A 22525-nucleotide genomic window follows, 5' to 3' on the forward strand; every position below is an offset into this window, starting at 1 on the left:
AACCCGAAGGGCATCACCTGGTATTCGAATAACCCGTACTTGGTGTGAAAGGCAGTCTTCCATTCATCGCCTTTCTTTACACGTACCAGATGATATGCCCCTCGGAGGTCTAACTTAGTGTAGATACAAGCATCCTTTACTTGGTCTAGTAATTCGGGGATCAGAGGCAATGGGTATCGGTTTTTTACTGTAATCTGATTTAATGCGCGGTAGTCTATGCACTTTCCAAGGTCACCTTCCTTTTAGGCACGAAGAATAGAGCTGAGAATGCAAGTGATTTGGATGGACGAATGAAGCCATTAGCAAGGTATTGGTCCAGATATTGTCGTAGGTGAAGATTTTCGGGTTCCATAAGGGCGTAGATTCTACTGCATGGAGGTTGTGCACCGGGTACTAGGTCAATTTGACAATCGTATGAACTGTGAGGTGGTAAGGTATTTGCCTGTTCTTTTTGAAAAACAACCTGAAATTCTTGATATTCCTGAGGTAACTGCACAACTGGATTAGTAACGGTGGCCAGGCTTTTGTTCAAGGTTTTTTCCAGGTAACAGGTGTGTGCACAATCTGGGGAGGTCACTCTCTTCTCTCGCCAATCAATACAAGGATTATGTGTTTCCAACCATGGCATTCCCAGAATTATTTGGAATTGCAGGGCCTTGATTAAATCAAACACAAAAGTTTCTCGATGCCCATCTTGACCCAACAGTGTCATCTCAGTGGTGGAATGAGTTACAGGCCCAGAGGCAATTTCAGTTCCATCGACTGTGGTGATGACATCCAAAGCGGTCTATTTGCAAAGGGGTAGATTCATCCTTGAGGCCAATTTGTGGTCCATGTAGTTTCCTACGGCCCCGCTAGCAATGTATGCCCTTACTATGTGTATATGTGATGGCTGCCTTGGATCAATTAGGACCATTGGTATAATTAGGTGGGAGGTCTGAGTGTCCTTCTTTAAGCTCGGCAAGCAGACCTCTACACTTGTCGGGCGTGGTCGCTTCCCGAATCAGGCTCTATTTGACTTTTGTCAGCAACTCCTACTACTTTCTTGGGTGGTTTTATAGGGCAATCCTATAGAAAATGTCCTGCGGTTCCACAGTACAGACACAATTGCATCTGCCGTCTCTTTTCTCTTTCCTTTTGAGTTAAGGGTCCTTAACCCCCCCGATCTGCATAGGTTCTGATGCATCTGTTCCTTTGGGGTGACATTGGATTTAACCCATACCCGACTCTCGAACTTAGCTTGCTCAGCCTTTCTATTCTGAAGTCGGTGGTCTAACTGGACCACTAAGTCTACATATTCTGCACAATCCAGAGGTAGGTTCACAACTTGAGCCAAAACATCTTTGAGTTCTCCCCGAAGCCCACGATGAAATAATGTAATTCGTTTCTCCTCAGGCCATCCGGTTTCCACCACCAACCTATTGAAGGTTGCGATATAGATTAGCAGATCCTGATTACCCTGTCAAAGGTATAAAAGTTCGTTATCCAGGGCCTGTCCCTGTGAATGTCTGGCGAATAGTCTTTCCATGCTTCTTTGAAAACCCTGAAAATCCCGAAGAAGAGGATCATCTGGTTGACTAGTGGAATTGACTAGTCAGCTGCGCTGCCACTAAGATATGATAGTACAAAGGCTACTTTGGCTTGGTCATTTGGAAAAGCTCCAGGTCTGCATAAAAAGTGCAAGCGGCATTGATTCATGAACACTGCAAACCTTTTTGGGTCCCCAGCAAAGCGTTCGGGTGGAGCTAAAGGAATAGCCCCTGGTAGGATTACTTGCACAGGATTGCTCGATGAAGCAGGAGCTGGGTTTCCCCCGAGTCCAGGTAGGGGTGTTTGCCTAGCTTGATTTTGCAGCAGTTGTCTAGCAAGATCATCTGTGCGCTCCTTTGACACAATCAGTTCTCTCCTGAGGGCATTAGTTTCTTGGCGCGCAGAGTGCACTTCCGCCCTAAGTTCCCCTAATAATTGGGCTAGTTGGTCTGTTTCCGAGGTTTCCATAACGCCCGGGTGGGAATTTGTAGATAGGCTTTGTGTTCTGTTACGCTCACTTGGCTCCGACAGGGGCGTCGATCGGACCCGGACAGCTGCGATCTCCTCCAACGTGAAGCGTAGTGCAGAGATGACAGACTGGACTGGACCGCCTAATCTCGTCTGCTTGACCCATAGAAATATTCTCCTGCAAGTGGAGAAAGGGATTCAGCCACCCGTGGATTTTAGTAATGGCACCCCACTGTTCTCCCCACTAATCACCACCGATATTCACTTTCTATAAGCTCACCTTATGTTTGTAAATGATGAGCTCTCCATCCTACGTGGAATGCAGGTGCGCGTAGATACCAGTTACTTCACTGGTTTGAGGGCGTTGGAAGAGTTCTGGATGAATATTGACTCTGAGGTTCCAGGCGAGAACCCGTAAGTATAAAGTTCAAAGAGTTCAATGTGTCCGATGTTCACTCTTGTACATTCCTTTTTTGTGTTGCAGCTGGGTCCAAGGGAAGATTGTCTTGTGGCAGCTGATGGTGTTGAGGTAAGAGTCTGTATTACCCAACACTGTCCGGCAAAAGATGCGTGTGTTTAAATTGCTGGTTTCTCTCTCCTTACAGGTGCGGCGTAAGAAGTTGCAGTTTGTTACAGAATAATGCCTCCGCTTGTTAATCAGGTAAGTCTATGGTGGAGAGGTTGTATTTGTTGGCTCTCTCGGCTCACCTTATGTTTCTTTTGTCCCCTAGATGGTGGAATTTGGCGGAGAAAATGATGGAGGCTGCGCCGGATTGAAAAATGCTGTGAGGACTGGTGAGTATGGCGCGGCCCTGCAGCTGGCGATGCGACGTGTGTAGAATAATGTCCTTTTCAAGTTCGAAGACGTGATGGATCCGGAAATTCAGGTAAGGATTGAAATAATATCTGTTTTCTAACCTTTCCTTATTCTTTCTTCTATTGCTAGGAGCTCTGGATTCGAGACGGGCGTGGCTGAAGACTGGATGCTGACTGCAGGCACGGTGAGCGTTACGCTGCTGGATGCTGGGAGATCTCTCTCTGCTGCAGGGGTCTCCCAGCAGGAACAGCCTTCCTGCCTCCCTAAAACTTGAGGAGAACCATCTCCGGTTCCGGAAGTGCCTCAAAACCCTCCTTTTTGCTTCTGCTTTCTCTCCCTCTCTCCCCTGCTAAATCACTGAAATTGTACTAAATCAGCAACTGGGCCACTCACCAATCTCGGCCCTTGGCCCAGCCACTCTCCCCTGCACTGCCTTTCCCGGCAACCCTTGCACTGCGGAACTGTCTCTGTATCCCTACAGCCCCTCTTCCCAGAACTTGTCTGCACTTATCTTGCACTTGCCACCAGCTGGCCCCTATGATTTATCTTGTTCGTTACTAACCGTGTACTGCACTTTCCCCCCTCTCTTTCCCCCTTGCACTTTTCCCATCCCCTTAACCTTGCACTTGCGCGATCTGAATGACACCTGGCCTAGTAGGATAGTTGTCTGTCTCCTTTTGTCCCCCCCTCCCTGCCTCATCGCGCCTTGAAACACTTGTGTATAGGCGCGTTACAAATGCCATATCATATCATATCATATCACGAAGCATATGCTGCTGTTCGGGTGTGGTTTAAATAGCCTCCAAAGTAGTTCCAGGTAAGAAGTCCCTAGAACCACAACCGAGTAAAAAATAGTCCCTATAGAAAAATAGTCCCATCCAGGCCTCACGTTGGCTTGGATTCATTTGTAGCATGGTCTGCATGAGGTAAGTAAAGTCTATGAGCCTGGTGCCTATGGCGCAAGGACTGATTTCTATTATGAGCCTGGCGCCTAAGGCGCCAGGACTGAACCCAGACAGCCCCCACCTGGGGCTGCTGGGGTTTTATTAAATACCTGGATGCCTGCTCCTGTGGCTGATGGGCTTCATCCGGATGCCCGGGGGTAGACATCATGACAGCACTCCCCCCCATGGCCCCTCCTAAAGTTGCTCTTCCCCTTGGTCCTGGTTTGTCTGGGAAGTTCCGATGGAATTTCTTCACCAACCGAGGTGCCTGAATGTGGTCACTAGGTTCCCATGACCTTTCTTGTGTCCGTAACCCTTCCAGTCGATTTAATAAAAAAGTCTTGATTCAACCATCTTAGAGTCCAGGATATTCTTTACCTCAAATTCAGGTTCTCCATCTATTAGAATGGGGTCAGGTGGTTTGGTTAATCTTGTCTCAGGTTGAACTGGTTTTAGAAGTGAAACATGAAAGACAGGATGAATCCGCAAATTAGAGGGTAATTCCAATTTGATGGCCACCGGGTTGATAATGGCCTAATGGTGTAAGGTCCCAAATATCTAGGATTGAAAGTTCGAGTTCCCTTTAGAGGTATGTGTTTTGTAGCTAGCCAAACTTGATCTCCAATCTGGTATTGTGGAGTTTCACTTCTATGTCGATCAGTATTTTTCTTGTATTTCTCCTTTGCTTGTTTCAAGTGTTCTATTGCTTCCTTAAAGGCTTGTGTAATAGTAGAGTGCAGGGGAGTCACTACAGGCATTTGTAAGTGTTGAGGCGAATCGAGTTCTGAGGTTCGAGGATGATGTCCATATATGGTATAAAAGGGGCTTTGTCCGGTTCCTGAATGTAGGGAGTTATTGTATCCGTATTCGGAAATCCATAAAATATATTTCCAATTGCTTTCGGTTTGGTGTAGCATACAACGTAGGTATTGTTCAAGAGTCTGGTTGGTCCTCTCCGTCTGACCATCAGTTTGGGGGTGGTGACTGGTTGATAGCCTTACGTCGATTTGCGCCAATTGACAGCATTTCTTCCAAAATTGCGAAATTAATTGACTACCTCGGTCAGAGACCAATACGGAAGGAAATCCATGGATTCAAACAATGTTTTCGAGAAATTCCTTGGCCAAAATCGAAGCGGAAGGTAATCCTTTTAAAGGAATAAAGTGGGCCATTTTGGAAAATAGATCCACAATAACTAGAATGGTGTTAAATCCATTACACGGAGGTAGATCTGTAATGAAGTCTAAAAACAAGGTGTGCCATGGTGTAGGTGGAATATCCAAAGGTTGCAAAAGGCCAGCTGGTTTTTTCTTCTGACTTTTGTTTTGGTTGCAGATACCACAAGAAATCACAAATGACTTTACGTCCTTTTGCCAGGTGGGCCACCAGAATTGTCTTTTAATTTTAGCTTCAGTTTTTGCGATACCTGGGTGTCCTTCCATAAGGGCGTCATGATAATTGGAGATGACTAGTTCTTGAAGTTCCTTGTGTGGTAGAAATAGACATCCTTGATAGTAAGGCAGGCCATTGATGACTGAATAATCTTGGCCTTTCTTTACCCAGTCCTGCAGGGCTGTTGGATCGAAAAGTTGTTGGATTTTTAAATGAATGTCTTCTAGAGTCTGTAGAGTAGTTATGCCCAGAATTCTTTGTTCTGAAATTACAGGCACCGGTTCCGGGTTCGAATATACTTCTCCCATCCCTATTCAGGATAGGGCATCTGCCTTGCCGTTTTTACAATCTGGTCGATAAGTGATCACGAAATCGAATTCGGCAAAGTATAATGCCCACAGAAGTTGATGCGATGATTGGGCCTTGACTGTTTTCAAATACTGCAGATTCCTGTGATCTGTGATTACAGTGATGGTATGCCTGGCACCGAGAAGATAATGCCGCCAAGCCTTGAAGGTGGACTTGATGGCTAATAAATCCTTATCAGTAACCGCATAGTTTAATTCGGGTGCTGAGAACTTTCTTGACCAGAATGCTACTGGATGAAGTTGACCGGTTTTGGGATCCTTCTGGGACAGGACAGATCCCATGGCTAAAATGGATGCATCAGTTTCAACTATGTATGGAAGCTCAGGGCGTGGATGCTTTAAGACAGGTGCAGACGTGAATTTCGATTTTAGCTCTTGGAAGGCTCTTTCAGCCTCTTCAGTCCACAAAAAACGTTTGTTTTTTCGCGAAAGTGCTGTGATGGGGTGTACAATATGTGAGAATTCAGGAAAAAATCTGCGATAGAAATTAGCAAATCCAAGCATGATTTGTACCCCTTTAACAGAACTGGGTGATCGCCACTTGAGGATTGCGTCCACCTTTCGAGAGTCCATTCGAAATCCTTTTGGAGTCAGGATAAATCCCAGGAATTCAACTTCTGTAGAATGAAAAACCCATTTCTCCAATTTTGCCTATAATTTGTGCTGGCGTAGTTTCTCTAGGACTGCACGAACGTGCTTCACATGGTCTGATTCTGAGGAGGAGTACACTAGAATATCGTCTATGTATACGACAACACAGACGTCAATGAGTTCACGAAGGACATCGTTCATAAAATACTGGAAGGCTGCTGGTGCATTGCACAACCCGAAGGGCATCACCTGGTATTCGAATAACCCGTACTTGGTGTGAAAGGCAGTCTTCCATTCATCGCCTTTCTTTACACGTACCAGATGATATGCCCCTCGGAGGTCTAACTTAGTGTAGATACAAGCATCCTTTACTTGGTCTAGTAATTCGGGGATCAGAGGCAATGGGTATCGTTTTTTTACTGTAATCTGATTTAATGCGCGGTAGTCTATGCACGTTCTAAGGTCACCTTCCTTTTTAGGCACGAAGAATAGAGCTGAGAATGCAGGTGATTTGGATGGACGAATTAAGCCATTAGCAAGGTATTGGTCCAGATATTGTCGTAGGTGAAGATTTTCGGGTTCCGTAAGGGCGTAGATTCTACTGCATGGAGGTTGTGCACCGGGTACTAGGTCAATTTGACAATCGTATGAACTGTGAGGTGGTAAGGTATTTGCCTGTTCTTTTTAAAAAACATCCTTAAATTCTTGATATTCCTGAGGTAACTGCACAACTGGATTAGTAACGGTGGCCAGGCTTTTGTTCAAGGTTTTTTCCAGGTAACAGGTGTGTGCACAATCTGGGAAGGTCACTCTCTTCTCTCGCCAATCAATACAAGGATTATGTGTTTCCAACCATGGCATTCCCAGAATTATTTGGAATTGCGGGGCCTTGATTAAATCAAACACAATAGTTTCTCGATGCCCATCTTGACCCAACAGTGTCAGCTCAGTAGTGGAATGAGTTACAGGCCCAGAGGCAATTTCAGTTCCATCGACTGTGGTGATGACATCCGAAGCGGTCTTTTTGCAAAGGGGTAGATTCACCTTTGAGGCCAATTCGTGGTCCATGTAGTTTCCTACGGCCCCGCTAGCAATGTATGCCCTTACTGCACGCATACGTGATGGCTGCCTTGGATCAATTAGGACCATTGGTATAATTAGGTGGGAGGTCTGAGTGTCCTTCTTTAAGCTCGGCAAGCGGACCTCTACGCTTGTCGGGCGTGGTCGTTTCCCGAATCAGGCTCTATTTGACTTTTGTCAGCAACTCCTACTACTTTCTTGGGTGGTTTTATAGGGCAAGCCCATAGAAAATGTCCTGTGGTTCCACAGTACAGACACAATTGCATCTGCCGTCTCTTTTCTCTTTCCTTTTGAGTTAAGGGTCCTTTAACCCCCCCGATCTGCATAGGTTCTGATGCATCTGTTCCTTTGGGGGTGACATTGGGTTTAACCCATACCCGACTCTCGAACTTAGCTCGCTCAGCTTTTCTATTCTGAAGTCGGTGGTCTAACTGGACCACTAAGTCTATATATTCTGCGCAATCCTGAGGTGTGTTCACAACTTGACTCAAAACATCTTTGAGTTCTTCCCGAAGCCCACGATGAAATAATGTAATTCGTTTCTCCTCAGGCCATCCGGTTTCCACCACCAACTTATTGAAGGTTGCGATATAGGTTAGCAGATCCTGATTACCCTGTCGAAGGGATAAAAGTTTGTTATCCAGGGCCTGTCCCTGTGAATGTCTGGCGAATAGTCTTTCCATGCTTCTTTGAAAACCCTGAAAATCCCGAAGAAGAGGATCATCCTGGTTGACTAGTGGAATTGACTAGTCAGCTGCGCTGCCACCAAGATATGATAGTACAAAGGCTACTTTGGCTTGGTCATTTGGAAAAGCTCCAGGTCTGCATAAAAAGTGCAAGCGGCATTGATTCATAAACACTGCAAACCTTTTTGGGTCCCCAGCAAAGCGTTCAGGTGGAGCTAAAGGAATAGCCCCTGGTAGGATTACTTGCACAGGATTGCTCGATGAAGCAGGAGCTGGGTTTCCCCCGAGTTCAGGTAGGGGTGTTTGCCCAGTTTGATTTTGCAGCAGTTGTCTAGCAAGATCATCTGTGTGCTCCTTTGACACAATCAGTTCTCTCCTGAGGGCATTAGTCTCTTGGCGCGCAGAGTGCACTTCCGCACTAAGTTCCCCTAATAATTGGGCTAGTAGGTCTGTTTCGGAGGTTTCCATAACGCCCGGGTGGGAATTTGTAGATAGGCTTCATGTTCTGTTACGCTCATCTGGCTCCCACAGGGGCGTCGATCGGACCCGGACAGCTGCGACCTCCTCCAACGTGAAGCGTAGTGCAGAGATGACAGACTGGACTGGACTGCCTAATCTCGTCTGCTTGACCTGTAGAAATGCAGCAAGTGGAGAAAGGGATTCAGCCACCTGTGGATTTTAGTACTGGCACCCCACTGTTCTCCCCACTAATCACCACCGATATTCACTTTCTGTTAGCTCACCTTATGTTTGTAAATGATGAGCTCTCCATCCTGCGTGGAATGCAGGGGCGCGTAGATACCAGTTACTTCACTGGTTTGAGGGCGTTGGAAGAGTACTGGATGAATATTGACTCTGAGGTTCCAGGCGAGAACCCGTAAGTATAAAGTTCAAAGAGTTCAATATGTCCGATGTTCACTCTTGTACATTCCTTTCTTGTGTTGCAGCTGGGTCCAAAGGAAGATTGTCTTGTGGCAGCTGATGGTGTTGAGGTAAGAGTCTGTATTACCCAACACTGTCCGGCAAAAGATGCGTGTGTTTAAATTGCTGGTTTCTCTCTCCTTACAGGTGCGGCGTAAGAAGTTGCGGTTTGTTACAGAATAATACCTCTGATTGTTAATCAGGTAAGTCTATGGTGGAGACGTTGTATTTGTTGGCTCTCTCGGCTCACCTTATGTTTCTTTTGTCCCCTAGATGGTGGAATTTGGCAGAGAAAATGATGGAGGCTGCGCCGGATCGAAAAATGCTGTGAGGACTGGTGAGTATGGCGCGGCCCTGCAGCTGGCGATGCAACGCGTGTAGAATAATGTCCTTTTCAAGTTCGAAGACGTGATGGATCCGGAATTCAGGTAAGGATTGAAATAATATCTGTTTTCTAACCTTTCCTTCTTCTTTCTTCTATTGCTAGGAGCTCTGGATTCGAGACGGGCGTGGCTGAAGACTGGATGCTGACTGCAGGCACGGTGAGCGTTACACTGCTGGATGCAGAATAACACGAAGCATGTGCTGCTGTTCGGGCGTGGTTTAAATAGCCTCCAAAGTAGTTCCAGGTAAGAAGTCCCTAGAACCACACCCGAGTAAAAAATAGTCCCTGTAGAAACATAGTCCCATCCAGGCCTCACGTTGGCTTGGATTCATTTGCAGCATGGTTTGCATGAGGTAAGTAAAGTCTATGAGCCTGGCGCCTATGGCGCCAGGACTGATTTCTATTATGAGCCTGGCGGCTAAGGCGCCAGGACTGAACCCAGACAGCCCCCAGCCGGGGCTGCTGGGGTTTTATTAAATATCTGGATGCCTGCTCCTGGGGCTGATGGGCTTGATCCGGATGTCCGGGGGTAGGCATCATGACACCCATATAAACATCCCGTGATCATTACAGGATAGCAGAAGTTTAATTTCTGGAAGCCACTTTCTAACGTTAGACTTCTTCAGGATAGGAATCAGATATTGAGTGCATATGTTTACATAGCTTGACCAGATAAGTGTAAAGTTTAAGCCCAATTCAATCTTTTTGGGGCAAAAATGGCAGTAACTATTCGGTACTGTCTCCTGCTTATGCTAACAGGAAAACCATCAATTTATTGGGAGTATATTAAAATGATGCCCAGTTACTGCCAAACGGTCAAACTTAAAGAAAGTGAAAGCTAAATAAGGGTGTATTCCTTTAACTAAAAAGGAGTTAAACTCTGCATGATTTGCCACAGAATCCAAACCATCCCCAGATTCTCTCCGTTAGTTGCTCCAAGTTTCCGGATTATCTGTATTTTGGATTTTTGCAAGCATAAAACTGGTGCCCCACAGATTCTCAGCATGAGCAGCAACCAGAGAATTCATAACATGATTACACCAGGGATACTTTTTCACTCTAGGGTGAATCATGCTATGATCTAAAATGAGGTTAGTTACTTTTGCTTTATTGTTATATTGGGCAGATAGACAGATTTTAAGCGGGCCTCTATCCCAAAGCTCCAAGATTGGACTTATACCTAGTTCGGAATGTATTTTAAAACTAGGTGCATGGCTGGGGAGCTTCTGGGTCCTCCAGCAAAATCGATTTTCAATGGCCTGGAATTTAGGTGGTACTTCAAAGCCCCCTGCCTCAGCCCCATAAAGTCCATAGCTTTAGCACGGGCAATGTAAATAGTCATTAGCGTTGGAGCTTAAATACCACACCAAATTAGTTGACAGGCCTTATACTCTGTGTCAGCTTCCTGGTTGCAATGTTTATGTGATCAAAGCCCTAAGTGTTTTTCCCAAACATCATCCCTAGATAAGTAAATCTCTCTTTTTCTGGCATCCTGTTAGCCATGCCAGTAGAGTACATTAAACCCCTCTTATGGTGCTTTTTCAAAGTGTAACTAACAACCACAGACTTTGCCACTTTAACTTTTAGGTCTATGGAGGCCATAAAATGCACCTATAGATTGATCAGGATTTGGAGTGAGTAGGGGGCTCCTGGCAATCAAAGCACCATCATCTGCATGACTTTGACAATGAGGTGAGCAAGAGGGCATCAATACTCCACAAGCTGGATGATGATGGTATACGAAGTTATGGGGAACTTCTGGTCATCTCCACTTAGCCCCCAGTGGTTGTCAGGGATGAGCCACATGTTCTCTTTGCTTTGCACTGGCCCTGTAAGGTGATCTGAGACCCACATCATAGGCATGTAATCAAAATTACATATATCACGTGGTTACCATTGCTTGTCAGACACTTACATAATCGGAGACAGAAAACAGCAGATGCTACCCGCATTCCTCAGAGCGAGTAGGGGCAGAAGAGTCTCTGCAACTAGAGCTCAGAATTTACTCCATTTTGTGCACAGATGAAATTTCCCCCATCCAAGAGGGCAGACTCGTCTTTTAAAGCCTCAGTCTATACTCATTCAGGAATCTGCAGCCCATAGCCCACACCCCTGACAGGAGGAGCCCAAATGACAAGGGTTAATCACAAGCTACCATCAATAATCACCCACAACTGCAGGTCCATCCCCAAAGTTCAACCCATGGGGAGGAAACATCACAGTATAAAATGCTCAGCCGGGAGGACAGGGGTGTGGCTGAGGCAAGAAGAGAAGAATCATCATCAGAACAGAGAAGATAGGAGGTACAGAGAGGCAACTGATGGCATAAGGTAGAGATAGGAGATTGGAGGCAGAAAGAGCAAGGAGATTAGAGGCAGGAGGTGTAGAGAGGAGATTGAAGGCGGGAGGGGGAGATGGATCATCAGGAAAGATAAGATTGGAGGAAGGAGGTTGAGAAGTGCCTTAGGATACGGAGGAGGGATATCATAAGAGAAAGGGTATTGTCAGAGAGTGGGAGATTAAGGAGAAGGGCGAGTGGCATCAGCAAGAGGAGAAAGACAGACTTAAGGAGGAGGAGGAGGCAGAGGAGTACCAGACAGAACCAGCTAGTGAGCACAGGAAAACATCAGAAGAAGGCATGTCTGGCCCAAGGCAGGGGTTAGGGGTAATACCCCCATCTGAAGGGGTGAAGACCAAGGCAGGAGGAATGGGCATGTGGCATGGCATCAAGGAGGAGCAGGAAAAGCACAGGTAAAAAATGCTATTAAGAGAGTTTGAAGCCAAGACAGGGAGATGGTGGCAAATCAGTTAGCCTGCTTGTGAAAACCGAGGAAGGGCTTTCTGGTTGACTCCAGTGGGGAGTAAGAATCAAGCTTCAATTATAAATGAGTCTGTTGGTAGAGGTTCAGAATCACTTGTAGGGCTACCAGACATCAGGGGGTGGTCTTATTCCAGTAGCAGCACAAGTACGACAAAAGAGAGCTACGAGAGTACGTGAGCGACAGAGAGGGAGATCCTCTAATCCTTACAGTCTGTTGACTCAAGCAGGCAAAAAGCATCCTGGCCCTTTTTGTCAAAGTTGAAAATAAATCCTAGTGAACCACAATTTCCTCTTTGTGCAGTCTACTGTCTTCAGATAACAAACTCTGTTGGTTAAGGTTAATAAGTGAGTGAACACGGGCTGTCCCACAGAGCACGCAGCACCAGTGAGCCGAGTCCTTCTCACGGATTATGAATTATAGATGGCAGCCGGGCCTGGATAATGGCTCGGTCTGCAGGGGCCCTCACAGGGGAGGCGGCCTAGAAATGCAGCACCAAGGCTGTGGTTCACTAAAGCACAACTAATCCTGTTTCAAGGAACAAAAGCCTGCCACATAACTCCCACTTTGCAAACAAGGTCTCTTGTGGTGGGCTGGTGATCCTATATAAGGATTGGGAACTGCCACAACACTGTGGGCATTTGGAGAGTGGAAGTGCAGTGTATTAGGCTGGAGGAATGAGATCACAGAAGAAGGTGAAGATGGAGAGGAAAACAGGAGGCTAGAGGATGAAGATTAGAGAGGAGGCAGGGAAGTTCAGAAGGAGAGGAGGAAAGTTGGAGAGAGGAAAATAGAGGAGGAGGCTCTGCATCAAGAAGAGAAAATCATCCATAGGGAAGAGAAAAATAAGAGGTGACCAGCAATAAGGGAGAATCAAGAAGGAGGAGGAGATAGATCTGGAAGTGGTGGAGTATAAGGAGGAGGTGAACAATAAGCATAAAAAACTTAAGGAGTGGGGGAGATGAAAGCTAGTTCCATGGGGTGAGAGAAGAACGTTAGCTCAGTTGAGGCTGGAGGCTACAGAAAAACAGCAGGAACCAATTAAGCCTGATAAAGGTAAAGGAGAGGAGGAGGAAAGAGCAATGGAGAGTAGAGTCGTTGGTAGAGGAGCCAAGAAAGGAGAGAAGAAACAGGGAATACGTGACCTCCTTAGGAAAAGGATAATCTCAACGTTTCGGGAGATAGAAGAAGGCTTGGTGTCTGGGAACAGTGACAGGTCCTAGAGTCAGGGAAAAGAAACTTGGCACAGACTCTGGTGGAGACTTTTAAGCTTTCCTGGAGACACTTCAGTCTCCCTCCATTATAAGCACACTCAGGCCCGGAAGATCGACACGAAGGGTATCCAAGCAACCCAGACAACCAGGATGAGAGGAAGCTGACAGAAACCTAGGAAATACATGACCAAGAAGCAAGTGCAGGTCCACCTAAACTCCAAACAGTGAGTGATTGAAATATCTCCTGAACAGGACCCCAAACTGAGCTTTTTGAAAGAAGAGAGCTTTTAATTGCATCCAAAGACTTTCTTTGCCATAGTGGAAAGCCTGGAAAAGTCTTTTGTTATTTTTTCGTTATTCTGCCCAAACCTTATATCTTATATCAAGCCTTATATCGAACCACAGTAAACCCATTTTGTTAACTGAGAACCTTCAGTGTCCGTCACTCACTGATTCTTCTTGGCTTAGTAATGGGGCACAGGGGCCTTCATAGTAAAGATTCCTTAAGGCTGGAGGCTCCAAAGTTTCACAACCATTAACTTTGTCTTAGTCTTTTTGAGCTTGTGCAATGGCTATTTGGTATAAGCTTCCTGTGAGGATCTGATTTATTATAGTGCTTTCTGTTCAACTTGTTCCAATAAATGTTCAGCTTTGACTGCTTTCTCTAAATTATGCTTTAATATATTAAAGCATAATAACAATATTGTTAAATTATGTGTATTTGCATATGGTGAATAAAGCGGAGAAAACGTTTTCATAATGAAATGTTCAGCCAATGACCATTGGGTATGATTTGAAGGATTTAGCATTAGAAATTACAGCACTTGTTGATGAGGCTCCCACTTAAAAGGTGCCCAAAGTTGGATTGCAACTTTGTTTATCAGCCTGCACTAAACACTTGCAAACATCTTAGGTATGAGGTTGCAATCTAACAACTCATAAAAGTTCAAAAGCAGATATCCATGTGTCCTAGGCAGGGAAATGCCATATCGTTAAGGTAGGTTGCATATTGCCTTGAAAAGGGCCCATTGTGTTCTTGCAGACAGTTATTGTTCTGTAATTGTCTCTCTATGTAGATAGTTTGTTAACTGTGGGAACAAGTGATTTAGGAACACAGATCTATAAAGATCATGGCTATTCAAGGAAAAGTATTGTTTTATATTGTTTTTGCTTGCACAGTGGGAATTATATGTGACACTTTATTAGTCAGACATCGAGAGAATATGCAACCCATTAATATTGTTCTATGCCGGATTGTCTAAAAGGAAATGAAAATAAATATGAAGTACTTCAATAGAAATTGCTATGAATATAGGAGAGGACAGGTTATATAATTTACTATACAGACCTTTTACCCGTTTCTGTAGAATCTGCCCTCGGTTCTGGCCTGCATTGCTTTGATGGATTGTGCTCGCTGGGGCACTGTTGACTTCCAAAATCTGAAGTGGACTAGTATCAACTATGTATCGAAAAACAGGAGCAAGAAATGGAAAAAGGAGAACTCTATCAGCATTCTGGCAGCATACACAAACAATAAACAATATCCAATAAATGTTTCATGCAGATTCATTATTATTGAAGTCTTTGATTATACAAAAGCTTCAAATCACTTAAAAGGGAATAAAAGGTTCATAAAAATTGTTTGATTTGTTATCAAACAACACTTTTGATGGGATGAATGTGTTTCATAGTTGTAGTGTCAGTTTAGGGCAAAACATGATTTCCAGTTGATTATAAAATGATTATGCATGAGCTGAGTGTATAGTAAGAGTTTGAACCTAGACATTTCTTGAAATAAGCAATAAGAATAAATATCATACTTATAGTATATTACACATGTGTGGATCAATCTTATATTGTTCTTGCCACAACTGTATGACCACAGACATGTCTCTATTCGCAAAATGCTTTACTATTCCTCCAGAGACATCTGTCCTATTACCCCAACCCACTGTTATCCCAGTCTTAAAATGTTTTTGTTATGGGAGGTAGAGCTAGTTGGAAGCTTTGATGGATGTGCTTTAAAGGAGATAAAGTAACATCTCAACTTAAGCGGCTTTGAAGCCAGACTGAGGTGAGCTGAGGCTCCTGTGGAAGTGGGTGTACAGAGATAAACCAAAGAGGCATCGGAAAAGGTCCAGCACTCTTGCCAGAGGCGTGATGAAATCCCTTGATTTGTTGTGATGACTTCTAGTGGTGTGACTCACAGAGCTGGGTGCATCCTAAAGTCAGTTGATGATGGTGCCAAAGCCGGTATGGACAGGAGGACCCACTGGTCACACCACCTGACAACCTCCAGCTTGCAGGGTGCTTGGTCCTTCAAGAACTATATGGCAGGAGACCAAAAGACCCTCCGCTCTCACTGACGGTTTAGACCTTATGCATCCACCTCTTACAGCAAAATAAACCCAGAAATACATGTTGTAACTTAGGTTTGTGTTTTCACAATAATGAGGCAGGAAGCAACTTTTCAGTACTAAATAAGCATGTAGGTTACACGTAAATAATGAAAGGAGATACTGTGGTGGCCAACTCACACATGCACACAAACGAACCAGGACACCTTTAGCTAGTCTCTATTCTCTTTAATCTCCATACAACAAGTGCCTTCCCTTCCCTTGTCCCCTCCCCTTTCCCCCCACTCCCACCTCCCTCTTCCTGCTGCGGTTCCTCCCTCTTAAAGGGGCCGTGTTCCTTCCTTCTCCGCAACAGATACACACCAGCAATTTATGCTCATTAACACTTGGCCCCAAACTGACTCTTACATACAGCTTTCGTTCAAATCCACTTACACAACAGTCTTGCTTGCATATACCAACATTCTAGCCTTCAGACATGATGGCCAGCATGACAGGCAAAACGGGACACAACACTACGCTCATCCCGCTCATTACAATAAGCACTGCTTTCAGCAGGAGTCAGGAGACCATTGACAGCTGCCTGATGCAGAGACCCGGTGCTTCCCAAACATTTAAATATCAGCAGCAAGCACACACGTCTCCGCTTCCGCAGCAGCAGCATTGATCTACAAGTCACACTGGGGTCACTTTCAAAATGGCAGATCCACTTCTTGAAGCCTTCGTCCCACCTACTTGCAAGCTAGTGCCACCTGTTCATATAACAACAGAGCTGTAATGGCTTTTCAAAACAAACTAGTGGAAAACCCAAATAAATAACTATGCACACCTGAATCCACTAAGCCCAAGCCCAACCTGGAAGACGATTGGACCAGAGATTAAAGGGCAGACTGATAATAGGTGGTGTGGACGTTTGGAGCATGAGATTAACAGGCTTTGGTGCCAGTTGGCTTTGGGAGAAAGAGCTACGAGGGGTAGGGGCAAAGAGAATGAGGTGAAGGAGTTATGGTGAAAAGAAGCAAGAGAGATAGAAGAGAGACCAGCAGGGGAAGGAGCGTGAAGCACATGAATGGGTGGCAGGTAAAGAAAAGCAAGCAGAGAAAGGTGAAAAACATCTGAGGGTAAAAGGTGGAGAGTATCAGGTGCAAGAAGGACAAATATCAGAAGGTGGAAGGTGGAAAACGCCCAAAACGAGAGAAGACCACAATTTGGGAAGAGCAAGACAAAGTTGGAGTTGACGATAATTCCAGGTGGGAGAAAGAATATCAGGCAGTAATAACTGGGAATCAAGAAGTGGACTAGACGGAGGATAGGCCTAGTGACAGCAGAACTAGTCAGAAAAGGAAGGCATGAGAGGGCATGCATTGGCCAAGGCAGGGGCTAGGGGTGAATGCCTGATATGAAGGGGCAGAACCCATGGTGGGAGGATGAACAAGCAAATGAAGGGCTACAAGGACAGTCAGAACCAGTGCTGTTTCGGCAAAGTAGGGCAAAGGGTAGATATCATGACCTTAGGGAAGGGAGTTAATAAGACAATCATAACCAACCCTGTGGAAACAGGGCCATAGGGCCAGTGTGGTTTTCTCCTGTGAAGTCTGTACTACACAGTTTTGTGGTAGCAGGGCTGAGCAGCCAGGCTTATCCCAAGAGGGATGTGAAAAGTACAAGGTGTTATACAAAGGACTTGCAATCACAGTGGTTCAAACAAACACTTACTCCAGGTTTTTTGGTAAAACAATATTAATTTATTTACACAGTCATTTAGAAAACATTCCACTAGCAATAAGCAGCTCAATATCACACTATAATACACTCCAGTACCAAACCAATACCTTTCTGAACAAGTTAGCCTCCCCAGAAGTAAGAACAAAATGGCACTTCAGTAACTTTAAATGGGAGTAAAAAACACAAGTTATAAGAATTAAACACAAATATTTTGTTAGGCAGGGCAAATAGTTCCAGTTCACTACAAGAGGAAGTTCAATTCAATAGGCATGTGCCAAAGTCAATCGGTCAGTGTCTTGGATAGGATAGCACAGTTCTGGTAGTAAACGGTTAAGTCTTTGCCAATGTTCTTAGTAGTTTGCACGAAAAAGAGTTATATGTCGGATAAGGAGCGAACAAGACTCCAAAGTTGGGAAAGTTTCACAAACTTTCACAGCAGCAGAGAGGATTTCTCAACAGTGTTTGCACAGTACCTTGGTAATGAAGACAAGCTGTAGCTGAGACAATTGTTCCTGGTAGTTCCTGCAGATCTCGCTGTTCCTGGGCCTCAGTCGTGGGGACAAGAGGGAGGACGTCTGGAGTTTCCTGCACTGCACGAGGATGGATCCACAAGCTTTGCAAAACATCAGTTTAAGGTGTGAGTGCCTTAAAGTCCACAAACTGGTATCCTTCTCACTGGCTATCCGGTTTTCAACAGCACACTGAAGAAAATTCGACCAGTATGGAGATGGTTTCCAGGTGGCTTGTGAGTTGGTTGTTCCCACCAGCTCAAGGGAAGAAGTCGTCCTTGAAGGGGCGTCTCTTTCAAGGGAGTTTCAGGCTATTTGGACCTGCAGCAGGGCTTCACCGGGCAAACCAACGATCCAAGAGTTGCAGCAGACGTCTTCCTTCAGCTCGTCTTTGGTTCTTTCGTTCCAATGGTCGACTCTGCCTTCCAAGTGCCAGAGACATGCCTTTTAAACAGTTTATTCCCATTCATTACAGCCTAGCAGCCTAGCTGCCACTCACCCAGCAGTGTGGCTGTTCTTGCCGGACAGTCAGCCAGCCAATCATGCCAAAGTGCATTCAGGTCTACTAGGAGACTAAGCACAGGGAATTTCGGGCACCTCCCTCACTTCCTGTCCACCCCAGACACTCAGGCACCAGAGGCGGTCTTCAGGACTGAAGCCTGCCAAAGGCAAACAAACATAGGGACCAAACCTGGTTTGGCGCGCTGAGACAAACACTAGAAGGACCTTTCCAAAAAGAAATGGTGAAAAAAGTCGATCAGAACCTGTTTTTACAGAGGGGGCTCAGATGCCATCTTGAGAAACATGGCTCCGGTGGATTTTAGCTACCGGAGAGTTTAAATGGGTCGCGGTTGGGAAAATCATGGTAATACCTCTGCCACCAGCCATTCTGAGAGGAAAGGGTAGCATTTGAGTGCTGCATGAGTTTTCTAGGCATAGGGAATACTAGGTATTCCCTCCAGCACTCTGCTGTAAGGCAGTGTGTGCTGGGTCTAGCAATTTAAAAAGACTAGCAAAGTCAATTTAACTTTACATTCACTGGGAGACAGTAGTCAGTCCCAGAGAAGGTATTTAAACCCTGGGAAGTCTAAAAAGACATCCCTGTGCCACTGCATTGAGGGTGCTGTGTGACACACAAGAAAAGATGATGCCTATGGAGTTGTCTAAAACTCCATATCCAAAGAACACAAAAGTAAAAACACACATCAAAATACATGAAAGAATGGGAAAAAAGGCTCACACTCTTTCCAGGTAAAAATTAAAGTCCTAAAAATCCAGCAAAGTTGCTGGGGGTCTCAAAAGGTAAGGCAAATTAGCACATTTATGATAATTCTCCCTAACAATCACACCTCACCTGGCACCAAAGGCACATCAGTCTGGTTCCCTATCAACAGCACTGTCTCTTCTGACAAGACCCAAACTGCTTGGTACTAGATACCCGTCCTCCGGAAGATAAAACCCTCCACTCCACCTCAGACTGGATGTTCTAGTCCCCACTGCTTCATCCCCTGGTTACTTGTAGAGCAATTGCTGAAAACTTGCCTCCACCCTCAACAGTTGTTAGCTCCCCACTCCCTTGTTTCTCTGCTTCCCTCACCATCTTCTTCCTCCTATGAATGCAAAGAGCTCTGTTGATTCCCAAAGCTATGTCTGTGCACAATAAATACTATAATAATTAAAAAAAGATAATAATTCAGAACTATGTCCACGCCCTGGTAATCTTGCACACCAGTGTTGGAAGTGCCCTGCTCCCTGGTGTTCCAGCAACACAACTTTCCCCACTTATGACCAGTATGGAATGACGCATAATAATAAAAAAGCAGTACAACCACATTTCTGCCATCCTACGGAAGCTGCACTGGCTACCCCACCCCAGACAGAATAATTAAAACTGCTTCCACTACCTATAAAGCAACAATTGATTGTACACCTGCCTATATATCTGCAAAACTCAGTGGGCCTGATTCATTGAAGTGTTTTATAATGGCGCAGTCTCATATGAAAATGTTCCATGAATCAGGCCCTGTATCTCAGGTGGGGCGCTCACCTTCAGAGGCCAGGCTAATGCTAGGCTTGTATGTATGTATGGTTTAAGTTACTTAATTGTAACTATTGTTGTCCAGCATGGGTCTGACATGGATTCACATGCTCATGAATATTCCCCGTCGTCAGGCTGGGAATCCTCAGTAAAAGAAAAAAAACAGTTTCACTTTCACTTAAAAACTGTATTTCTCCTCTAAACCAATCACTGTCCTCTGGGGCACACTGCCCCCATCCAATAACAGTCCTCCGCCTAAGCCCCGCCTCTGGCAGCCATCTTCAGATTTGGTAAGCACGTAAAGTGGCAGTATGACCAGGAAGAGCCGTTGAGGGGCCGAAGGAGGGTTCACATGTGAATCCATGCCATACCCATGTTGGAGAACAATAGTTACAGGTAAGTAACTTAAACCTTCTACAGCATGGGGTTTCACATCAATTCATATGCTCAGGAATGACAAATACACAGCAGTTCAAAATTAGACAACCACAGGAGGTGGCAATGCTCAACAGAAGCAATTAAACGTATCCCTGGAACAGACTCAATTCAAGCGAACAGGTTGCATAGCACTACCTGGCCGTCTCTGGACTCCTCCCTGGAATCCCTGTCGACGCAGTAGAACTTCATGAAGGTGTGCGTGGACCTCCACATTGTAGCCCTGCAGATGTCGAGCACGGGCACACCAGAAAGGAACGCCGTCGTCACAGCGATCGCTTTGGTGGAATGGGCTCACGGACGGCCCGGCAGCAGCAGTTGGCCAGCTGATGACAGTGCATGATGCAGCCGAAGAGCCACCTTGAAAAGGAAGCCTCGGACAAGGCCTTTCCATGGTTCACAGGACCAAAGTTCACAAACAATTGGCAAGTCTTCCAAAATCTCTTTGTGCGTGTCACGTAGAACAAGAGACGAGCAACGTTCAGCGAGTGCAAGGCCCTCTCAGCCGGTGACAAAGGTTTCGGGAAGAAAACAGGCAACACTAAAGGCTCATTGAGGTGGAATTCCGATGGAACCTTCGGCATAATAGAGGTGTGTGTACGCAGTGCTACCGTCGAAGTGAGATACGAGACTGAATCTCACCCCCACGTCTGGCAGAGGTGATGGCCACAAGGAAAGCCATTTTCCATGAAAGAAAATTGAGTGGGGCTTGATGAATAGGTTCGAAAGGAGCCCCCATGAGCCTTGTCAGAACCACATTGATTTCCAATGCCGGGGCAGAAGCCTTCACCGGCGGGAAAGATCAGAACAGCTCCTTGAGGAACTCCTTGACAAGTGTGTAGGACCACAGCGAGGATCCTCCTGGGGATCTGGTGCGGCATGAGATTGCCGCCAGGTGTACCTTGATATCAACGTTGACTGGCTGACTCGCTACCTTATCAGGCTGATCGGTAATGTCCTCCTCTTCAGTGGAACACAACTCGTCTCCCGGTTCCCTTTCCTCCTCACCTGAAGTCGAAGAGTAGTTCAGTTTCTTTCTCCTGGCGTGCAGAGCGGGTACTCTTTTTCTTCTAAAGGAGGTAAGGTCGGCCTCGAAAGGAAGCCACCGCGGCTCAACAGTGGAGGCACGGTGACCCCCCTCCGCGACGGACAAAATACGGAGTGAGGGGAAAAGCCAACAGCGTAAAAACCCCTCGGAACACTGAAGCACGCTGAACCAGGACCAGAAAAAACGGTGAAGGTACACGCTGCAGATCCACTTGAGGTGAGTAAGGGGGTGAGGGACTGAGAGGCAAGTAAACAATGAAAGCACGGGAGAAGCAGCGAAGGAAACCAGGGGGGAGGAAATGAACCCCAGAGACGGAAGGAGAGGTAACCGTCAGGGAAGAGCTACTGAGAACGGGAGGAACAGAGAAGGAATGCAGTATCCAGGAAGAGAGAGAGAGAACAAGAAACAGGAGAAAGTAGGAAGCGGGCGGAGCACCGCCAAGAGGAAAACGTAGATGAGCGAGAGCAACTGAGGGAAATCCGAAGTTGCAACGCACCGAGTCGCCTAGTCTAGAGTGGTAAATACACTTTGGCGGCGGCCATGTTGGAAAAGACTAGACCGTTTGCGCCGTCCACGAGAAAACGTGACGGTGCAGTTCAATGGCTGCCAAGATTCCACCTCTTCTATAGCCGCCAGTAACTGGCAGTCGTGACAGTATGCCCCCCTCTAAGGTGGCATCCCCCCGGCTTACCGGGATGCAGGTTGTGGAACCGGCGAACCAAACGGGGGGTATGAACATAGGGCCGAGGTTCCCAGGAATCTTCAGACGAAGGAAAGCCCTTCCAATGTATGAGATATTCTAGACGTCCCCGGTGATAACGGGAATCGAGGATGTGGGAGACTTCGTATTCATCAGAGTTCGGGTTGGGTAATATGCGAAGTCTAGGAGCTTCCTGCTTCCTATCGTCAGACACATAGGGACGTAACTGTGAGGAGTGAAAGGTTGGATGAATTCGACTGAGTGACTTGGGCAACTTAAGGCAATAAGCAACTGGGTTAATCTTAGACAGTATGTCAAAGGGGCCAATGTAACGGGGAGACAGCTTGGATGGTCGGACCCAGCATGGTAAAAACTTTGTAGACAACATAAACTTAGTACCCTTTTCCCAAGCCGGTACTTGTCTTCAGTGTCGATCTGCTTGTTCTTTGTACTGAACGCTTGCCCTTTGAAGACTCTGTCTGGCAGTTATGTGGCCTT

General features: G+C 45.9%; 1 protein-coding gene across 1 annotated transcript in view; it reads right to left on the reverse strand.

The window, feature by feature from the left end:
- LOC138569550 (kinesin-like protein KIF19) overlaps positions 1-22525 on the reverse strand; it is a 3041213-nt gene that overhangs the window by 64280 nt on the left and 2954408 nt on the right. Inside the window, exon 20 of the mRNA XM_069647615.1 lies at positions 14564-14674. Within this exon, the coding sequence (XP_069503716.1) occupies positions 14564-14674 (111 nt within the window). The remainder of the gene's footprint in view (positions 1-14563; positions 14675-22525) is intronic.

This window comes from Ambystoma mexicanum, chromosome 2q, assembly GCF_040938575.1.
Source record: "Ambystoma mexicanum isolate Mex_15411 chromosome 2q, UKY_AmexF1_1, whole genome shotgun sequence".
In the NCBI taxonomy this organism is placed as follows: Eukaryota; Metazoa; Chordata; class Amphibia; order Caudata; family Ambystomatidae; genus Ambystoma; species Ambystoma mexicanum.